Source organism: Physeter macrocephalus, chromosome 13 (genome assembly GCF_002837175.3).
Source record: "Physeter macrocephalus isolate SW-GA chromosome 13, ASM283717v5, whole genome shotgun sequence".
Lineage (NCBI taxonomy): Eukaryota > Metazoa > Chordata > Mammalia > Artiodactyla > Physeteridae > Physeter > Physeter macrocephalus.
The window spans coordinates 86,393,486-86,402,848 of record NC_041226.1 but is presented as its reverse complement, the minus strand read 5'-3'; the positions used below and the strand labels follow the sequence as shown (position 1 = coordinate 86,402,848).

Below are 9,363 nucleotides of genomic sequence, written 5' to 3'. Positions count from 1 at the left end.
CGACATATGACACCCCAACCAGCCCATCACACACACACACACACACACACACACACACACACACACACACACACACGAGCCCTTTCAAGTTCATTTGACCGGAGATCCAAGGCAAAGACTCCAGCAGGTCATCTAGTGGGCTGTCCTGTGTGTTTATGTCTCACTGAGTTCAGTGGTCGGGCTTCTGAAAAAGCCTAGGTGGACATTCTTTTTTTTTTTTTTTTTTTTTTTTTTTTTTTAATTTAAAAATTTTCTTTTAAAATGTTGAAAACAGTCACAAACTTACAGAAAAGTTGGTGTAATAGAAAGAATATTTTTTTCAGAACCATTTGAAGAGTAAGTTGCCAGCCTCATCAGCCCGTCAACCACAGAACACTTTGGTATCTGTTTCCTACCAAAAAATGACATTCGCTCTAGGTAACCGTAGTCAAATCCAGGAAATTAGCATTGATACATCACTGCCATCTAATCCTCAGACTCTGTCCCCCTTTCACCCATTGTCCCATTAATGTTCTTCATACAGAAGGATCCAGTTCAGAGTCACACGCTGCCTCAGGTGTCCTGCTCTTGAGTTCCCTTCAGTCTGAAGCAGCTTGTCAGCCTTTGCTAAACCTTCATGACATTGATACCTGGGAAGATGACAAGCCAGCTATTTTGTGGAATGCACTTCAAATCGGGTTTGTCTGGTGCTTCCTCATGATTGGGTTCAAGGTTTCCATTTTTTTGGCTAGAATCTCTCAGAACTGTCACTGACTCCTCTCATTGCATCCTGCTGGGTGACCGTGATTCCTCTCTGCCCACTCAGACAACCTTCACTTTGATCTCTTGATTAAGGTGGTGACTACCAAGTTTCACACCATGGAGCTTTCACACACTCTTGCAGATTTGTAATTGATAGCAATTTTGTGGGGAATTACTCTGAGACTACGAATATCCTGTTTCTCATCAAATTTTTAATTAATTAATATCAGTGGGTTATAGTCTGTTGCTCTCGTTGTTTCTTTTGATGTTCAGATTGTCTTTGATTTGGGAGCTTCTTCAAGCTGGCAGCCGTGTGCTTTTTACGTCTCCATTCTTTTTTGAGGAATTCCTTGCTTTCTGATAGAACAAGCTTTTTTTAAGCTCCTTTGGTCCTTATCCTACCTTGGCCCTGGAGTCAGCCTTTAATGATATTTAGAAACTAATATGTGGGCACCAGGAGTACTCACTGCTGTTATAGAGTGCCACTGCCCCTGGACCTTCTCCGTGGACAGAGTCAGGACGCATAGGTATGTGACGCACACACGTGAATCACAAGGATGTCTCAAGTGCCACAGAGGTCATTCTAGCTGTTTGCCATGGTCCCTAGTATTTGTACCTATTCGGTCAGGCTCCCTGTTTCTGCCCCCACCCTCTCTCCCTTGCACGGGTGCCCTCCTCAGCCACTCAGATGCCAGTGCACCCCACCTCCACGCGGCCCTGAATTTCCCTGCTGGGCCATCTCTGCTAGGGGTTTCTTCCTCACCCTGCTTGGTTGGGCCTCAGCTCCCACACCAGCCACATCTCCACGTGCACACTTTCGTCACCTGCCCTGGGCTCTGACCACCTGCCCTGAGCTCTCTGACTCCCGGGCACCAGGTGCCTTCCTTGTTCTGCCGCCTCGCGTGACTTTCGGACTAAATTGAGCAGGAGGGGCAGAGCTGGGGATGGGAAGGCGTGAATTTTAAGTACACTTGTGGCAAAATTGCCATTTTCAGTGCCCTTTGCTAGTTAGAGGGCTCCTGTTCCACATCTCGGTATAAGTAAAGCCTTCAGTCTTTTTTATTGAGTACCTGTCATGCTAGGCACTGTGCTCGGTACAGGGGACACAAGTGAAAACAGACACAATACGACTCTTGTAAATTACCTTGCAATTAATCCAAATTTCATTTATATATTGGGGTTGCTCGGTATTCAAAAGAAGGTTTCACTTTCATCTGCTCATAACAACACTGAATTATCTGAGTAGAGTCAACAAAGATAAAATCTCTAACTTTTATGGATCCAAATTTCTGAAAAGATTTTCACAGTTTAAATATTTTGCAGAACATTTAGTTTATAAAATGATAGCTCATCTTTGGGCAGCTTTGAAAGGCACATCTGTAGTCTTGATGATGTGCCTCAAGACTATACCCTTTGATTCTGCTATTTCATTTCTGGGAAATTCTGAAGGGAATATAGTCAGGGATATGCCTTAAGGATCATCTGCAAGGATGTATTGAACACGAGGGGGTAAGGTAGGTCATGGGATAGATAAGCCATGGGGTGAGACAGGGCACAGCCATTATGGAGCGTGGACAGATGGCAGCGGTCAAGGGCAAAGGAGAAGAGTGCACACTTTGGTAAAAAGTGCCTTCGTGCTTCTAAATTAGAAGTTTATAATCTTGTGATTGTAGCAATTGTCTCTGGATTATGAGAAGTTAGTTTTTAGGGGAAAACTCCTTGGCTACAGTCACTGTGTGACATACTGCTTTTATGTAATTAACATACACAAAAAGGCATAGATCTTGTTTTTTTATGTTTGATGACTTTTTGACAATTATATACATCTGTGTAACTACCACTCAAAACAGGAAGTTGTATATATTTTTTTGCTAGTCATACCTCATTGGAATTCCAGTGGCTGGGGTCCAGTTAAACATGCCCATCATCTTTTATTGCATATTCTGCCTGCAGCTTCACTTCCTGCCAGTCGGTGAGAAATCTTCGCAGTGTTGATAGTTTTTCACGCTGCATTGGTGGCACTCTGCTTGTTGTCCAGTAACTGACAACCAGCGAGAGATTCAAAAGTGGATGAAATATCCCAAAGAGATGTTTTTAGAGATGCTTATTTATTTTTATATATAAAGAATCACTTTGAAACCTTATGTCTGAGTGTGAATTTCAATTTCTTGTGGCTCTTCCTATCCAGAGGTTTACATATTGTCGTGGGAGAAGCAGTAGAGCAGTTTTGTGGCTAAGAAATGATGAGTGTGTGCTTTCCTGTTCTTGGTATTTGGCTGTGGAGGCCCTAATCTTGTGTGCTCCGTAGTGGTGGTGAGAGCGTCCATTTTCTCAGTGTTTCCTGCGTGTCAGTCACGGCGTTGAGTGCTTTGCAAATGATTCAATGTACCTTCACAATCCCGAGGGCTTCCTTTATTATCGTTCAAAACGAGAAACTAAGGTGTAGAACGTTGGCGCTCACCCAAGCCTCATTCCAAATATAGTAAAGGGCAGAGCAGGATTGAAACCCAGGTCCGCCTGCCGCGGGGCCGCGCTGCCTCTCTCAGGTGCGTGAGGGTCCTGGGAAGGAGAGCCCATCCCATCCTGGGGGCGCCTGTGCCCGGGTTGTGATGTGCGTTTCACCTGAGACCATCTTCTCTCGGCAGAAGTCCTCCATGGGCAGTGTGTTCCGGCAGCAGTCTGTCGAGGACAAAGAGGACAAGCCACCCCCGAGGCAGAAGTTCGTCCAGTCGGAGATGTCCGAGGCCGTGGAGCGAGCCCGAAAGCGCCGGGAAGAGGAGGAGCGCCGGGCCCGGGAGGAGAGGTTGGCCGCCTGTGCCGCCAAACTCAAGCAGCTGGACCAGAAGTGCAGGCGGGCTCAGAAGGTGGGCGGGGCCCAGGAGCCGGCGGGGAAGGAGGCGCCCCGCTCTCCAGGCGCCCCACAGGAGAATGGCCCAGCTGTCCGCAGAGGTGAGCTGTAGGGCCCCATCCCATGACCTGGAAACCCTGCGCTGTGTCGCTGGTTGGTTGTCTGCGTCTCCCTGGCTTTTTAGCACCACCGTGACTCACAGCTGATGTGTGGGAGTCCCGGTCGTTAAGAGTCTCGGCCTGGGCCAGGTGCCTGGGTTCACATCCCATTTCTACCGCTTAAACCAGCTGTCCAGACACCTCACCTCTCTGGCACGCATTCCCGAGTCTGTGAAGTGGGTTGATGAGAGCTTGTACCTCCCCACGTGCTGAGGGGCCACGGGGGAGCATGTACACGAGCACTTAGCGATTTCTAGATGCAGAAAGCACTCACGTACTCACGGCAACGCCACCGGTTTTGTCATTGCCGGTGTTACCACCTGGCTCGACTGAAGACGCAGGTGCTGGAGGACTTCAGTAGGCGCACAGGATCTCTCTCGGGACGTTGAAAGAAGCCTGCCCGCTTGTTAGCATACATTTTCCCTGACAGTTATTCTAAAAGAAGTGGATCACGTGGCTGCTCAAGAGACGCTGAACAGCGTTAGGTGGTGGAGGGTGTCTCTTGCTGCAATTTTAAGGAATGAGATCAGCTGTGTTTTTTGTGACCTTCTTGAATCACCTGAAACCAGCTCTCTTAAGCAGAGCAGGGCCTGATGCTAGTTTCAGTCGCGGAGAGCTTCTCAGATAGAGGTCTCGTTGGAGATGGGGTGGTCATCAGTGCCCTTCTGGCCGAGGAACTCAGAGAAATCGACCCTCGTCCTCCTGTAAATAAACGTCCTGTCACCGAAGTCTGCGCGAAGCCTGGGCTCAGTGTCAGGGACTCACTGAGGCGCGGCAGTGGAGAGTCCAGGAAGTAGACGGCAGGGCGTGAGCTTGGGCCTGGGTATGGGGTATGCCCCGAGCCCCTCTGCACCTGCCCTGCCTGTCAGTATTCCTCTGGGACGCTGGGTCCCCAAGGCTTTGCATTGGCGTTTGTTTGCCTCCTGCAGTAGATTTAAGAGCACAAAATGTCAATTATATCTCAGTAAAGCCAGACAAAAAAAAGAATGCAAAGCTGGGATGGGGCAAGAGAGAAGGGAATTTCAGGGAGAATAGTGATATGGGAGACTGTGGTGAGCATTTACTTCTTGTCAGGCGCTATTTTAAGTGCATTACGTGGATCGTCTCAGCGAATTAATTCTCCAGAGGCCTGGTCGGGTAGGTGCAGTTGTTGTCCTCATTGAACAGATGAGGACACAGGCCAGCGGGGCTGCCTGGCCGGCCGGCTCACACAACCTTGGGTGGAGGGTGGATGTGGGGCTCTCGTTGAGCCCCGGCCGCTGTGATTTACTGGGGTCTGTTTTAACAGAGCCCCTCCCACCCGGAACCACATCCCGGCTCTCCTGCTGACGGTGTGACCTCAGGCGTTCCTCTGATCTCTCGACCCTTAGTTTTTTCCCCTCTGGAGCAGTGACGATGTGGGGGAGTCCGTGAGCTTGTGTGTGGGGAGCATTTAGCACAGTGCCGGGGTTCGAGGACTGCCAGCAAGACAAAGCGTCTGCCCTAGACATCGCTCAGCTGAGCTTTTGTGAGCTCACCTGGCCGTTTCTCTGCTTATCTGTTCCGTAGGCTCCCCTGAGTTCTCTGCCCAGGAAGCCCCCAACACGTTTTCGGAAGAAGCCCCTCCAGCTCCTCCAGCCACGGCTCAGAGCGGCAGCGGTGACGAGCGGGCCAGGGAGCCTGGGTCCCCCGCGCAGGAGCTCAGCAAGTGCCAGAAGTCGCTTCCGCCCAGGTTCCAGCGCCAGCAGCAGCAGGTAAACAGGAGTCGCTTAGCAGGTGTTGTAAACAGACCTGCCCATGGAGTAGCTGTCCCCTCTCCTTTTCCCCACGCCCCCTTCCAGTAAAACAATCAATAGAAACCCACCCTCGTGTATGCCAGTCACCAGCAGGGATGCCGGGAGTGAGGGCCTTGGGACGTCAGCCCTGCCTTCAGTTCCTCCAGGTCATTTACCCTGTGGATGAAAACCCCTGTTGGCAGTTTATGGACCCTGTTGTCTAATGCCGGTAAGGACTGGTTAGTGGCGTCTGAGTGGTTTTCATCCAGAGTTGCACACTGTGGCCACTCCCTACACTGACAGCGGGCCCCACCCTGGGAGCCTCCCAAGGAGTAAGGAAGGCCTGGGAGCTGCTGGGAGAGCTTCCAGGAGAGGCGTGTTAGCGTTCAGTTAAGAACGTAGGTTTGTAGGTTTTGGATCAGACAGCTTTGGGTTCTGGTCCTACCGGTGAAGCTTATTCAGCTGTGTGTGGCCTTGGACAGGTCAGTGTAAAGCAGAAGGAACGAGTCCCTGCCTCTCGGCGTGGCGGTGAGGGTTCTATGATGCCTGTAAACGGGTTTCTCGGTGTGATCGATGTCGTCTTTAATGGTGCTCCATAAATCTTAAAAAGGACCTACTCTTTGCTCTGAGGAAGATCATATGGGTAATGGTTGTGATTCCAGCAGTCTCTTACAGGCCTGGTGATCTTGCTGAGCTGGAACCACTCATTGGCAGTTGTTTGTCTTACAGGCGTAATCAGTGAAGCTTATTACTGATGAACAATGCATTTTGGTGGGAAACTGAGATCATGCGTGGACGTTACTTAGCTCAGCAGCTAGGTGTGCAGTAAATTATTGTTAATAATCAAAAAAGTTTCAGAACATGGGTGCCCTGGAGACACAGATCAAAGTCTCCGCCTTTCCCCAGAATCTCTTTTAGTTGCCTTTACAACATTCACCCCAGACCCTACTTTCCTTGGGCTTCTAGGAAGCATTCCAGAAGCCCACCATGTCCTGTGCTCTAAACAGTAAGTTACATTCATTGTGCTTTTGTAGCATTGTACGGTGAGCAGGCACCGTGCAGTTACTCCCGGGCTTGGTGAAGAATTACTGCTGACTGGAGAGATCTCTGGAGTAACTCGAGCCAGGCACAGTAGTAACAGTTGCTCTAGGTAACTCTTCTGTGGGGCAGTGACAGGTAAATCCGTCTTTAAGATTAGAAAGAAGTCTGACGTGTCAGAGCAGCCTGAAGGAGTCTGGAAAACAGACTCTCTGGTCAGCTTACCTGGGGTCTAGACAGGAGGAGGAGCTGTGGGCAGAGACCAGGGGAGTTTTGCTTACTGAGTTCTGAGTGCTCCTCAGAAGTGCCCTGAGCCCTGGCGAGCCTTCCAGGGAATCCAGCCCAGGCTGGGATTGTGCCAGCCAGGCGGCTGGCAGGAAAGGGTGTGTCCTCCTTGTCTGACTCTGCACCTGCATCCTGCCAGAATGCTGGTTCGGGATGCAGTTGTGAGGGCAGCCCTGGAGGTCACTGGTGCCGTGGAGCAGGGTCTGAAATGAATCCTCACTGGGTCGAGGTTCTTGATTTTTAATACTCTATTGATGCTTTACACGTGTCCTTTTGTGCAGTGAAATTTTCTTCCTACCAAGTCTGGTGGTAGAGGTGAGGATACTGCAGTGAACTTGGCATGTAGTCTCTTGGTTTAGGGAGGGAAACAGCCAACAACAGAGTTACACAGGAGAAGCACCAGTGCTGTGGGAGCCGAGGACAGGGGACCTGATCTTGCCTCAGGAACTGTGGCGGGTTCGCAGAGGCAGTGCTCTTCAAGCCAAAACCTGAAGGATGGGTAGGGGTGAGCGGGTTTGGTGCTGGAGGGAACAGAGGGCCCGGCGTGTTTCCAAGGCCGAAAGCGGGCAGGCGGGCAGGCAGGCATGTGGAGTGGAGGGCCGGGGCAGTCGTGGGAGGCGATGCTGGAGAGGCGGATGGGGCAGGACCCGCAGGGCCCTGTAGGTCATGTGCAGCCCTGTCGGACTCGGGCTGTCAGAGGCAGAGCTGTGGAGGACCCTTGAAGGCTCCTGACATGGTCGGGGCGTTGGAGTGAGGAGGGTGGATTGAAGGGACAGAAGGAGGGGAGGAGGAGGAGTGTCGTCTAGTGGCGGTTGAAGACAGGGAAATATGCTCTGGGAGCTGTGGTGGTCACGTGTCAGCTCCAGGAGAGTGTTTGATCTAAATGAAAGCCCAGTCTGCAGAGGAGCCTGAGGGCCCAGTTGTGATGATGGCATGACTGACTGACTGTCCGTCAGTCCTGGGAGAGAGCCAGAGCCTGAATGCTGTAATGCCCTGGGGCCTCCCCTCTGTGGTCTTCTGTTCTGGGTGGGTTGTCTCTGCCACCTGATGGAAAGCTGGAAGAGTGTGTGTGTGTGTGCGCGCACGCACAGCCTCTCTGCCCCACAGCACCTGTCCAACCGGGTCTCTCTCCCCTGGTCAGGAGCAGCTGTACAAGATGCAGCACTGGCAGCCGGTGTACCCTCCGCCATCCCACCCGCAGCGCACCTTCTACCCGCACCATCCTCAGATGCTGGGCTTCGACCCCAGGTGGATGATGATGCCTTCCTACATGGACCCACGAATCCCACCCACTCGGACCCCAGTGGATTTCTATCCCTCAGCCCTACATCCCTCGGGTAAGCACCGTGGTCCAGTGGCCCATCCCTGTGGAGCTCAGGACAGTGTGGTGTTTAAGGGTATTGCCTTGGGAGGTAGACACACCCATCTGGATTCCAATCTGACCTCTTTGCAAGTCACATATCCAGTCTGAGTTTTACTTCCCAAAATGAGGGTATGATAGTACCTTGCACAAAGAATTGTCAGGAAGAGACCTTAAGATTATGCATTGTAAATTGCTTTAATTAATTTTTATATCTCTGCCATGTTGTTTTGTCCGTCTTTCCATTCTTTAATGTTCTTTGTGTTTTCTCTCTTTTTTTCCTTGATTAGTCTTTCCCAAGGTTTGTCTAATGCCTTTTTTTTAAAAAAATAAATTTATTTATTTTTGGCTGCATTGTGTCTTCGTTGCTGCGTGCAGGCTTCCTCTAGTTGGCGGCGAACAGGGGTACTCTTTGTTGTGGTGTGCAGGCTTCTCACTGCGGTGGCTTCTCTTGTTGCGGGCTCTAGGTGCGCAGGCTTCAAGTAGTTGTGGTTTGCGGGCTCTAGAGCGCAGGCTCAGTAGTTGTGGTGCGCAGGCCTAGTTGCTCTGCGGCATGTGGGATCTTCCCGGACCAGGGCTCGAACCCGTGTCCCCTGAATTGGCAGGCGGATTCTTAACCACTGCGCCACCAGGGAAGTCCTAATGCCATTTTTTAATGCTGTTTTTTTTTTTTTTTAATAAACTGAATTTATTTTTTAATTTTTATTAATTTTTATTTTTTGGTTGCACCAGGTCTTAGTTGCAGCATGCGGGCTCCTTAGTTGTGGCATGCAGACTCTTAGTTGCGGCATGCGTGTGGGATCTAGTTCCCTGATCAGGGATCAAACCCAGGTCCCCTGCATTGGGAGTGCGGAGTCTTAACCTCTGCGCCACTAGGGAAGTCCCTTTAAAGCTACTTTTAAAAAGCATCTTTCGGATTTCTTAATTCCTGTATTTTATTTGGTTTTTATTTCATTAACTTCTGCTTTTTTTCCCCCCTCATTATTTCCATTGAAAGTATTTTGTTCTTTTTCTAACTGATTATGTTGATGAGCTCCTTAGTTTCTGACTTTTTTTGTGTGTGTGTGTGTGTGTGTGTGTGTGTGTGTGTGGTATGCGGGCCTCCCTCTGCTGCGGCCTCTCCCGTTGCGGAGCACAGGCTCCGGACGCGCAGGCTCAGCGGCCATGGCTCACGGGCCC

The 9,363-nt window shown here is 50.5% G+C and overlaps 1 protein-coding gene across 17 annotated transcripts in view; it reads left to right on the top strand.

The window, feature by feature from the left end:
* The window catches only part of PRRC2B (proline rich coiled-coil 2B), a 68,481-nt gene that overhangs the window by 33,924 nt on the left and 25,194 nt on the right, over positions 1-9,363 (top strand). For all 17 annotated transcript variants that reach the window (XM_055089429.1, XM_055089428.1, XM_028497520.2 and 14 more), the window contains 3 exons: positions 3,387-3,690; positions 5,296-5,480; positions 7,966-8,161. In XM_055089429.1, the coding sequence (XP_054945404.1) occupies positions 3,387-3,690; positions 5,296-5,480; positions 7,966-8,161 (685 nt within the window). The remainder of the gene's footprint in view (positions 1-3,386; positions 3,691-5,295; positions 5,481-7,965; positions 8,162-9,363) is intronic.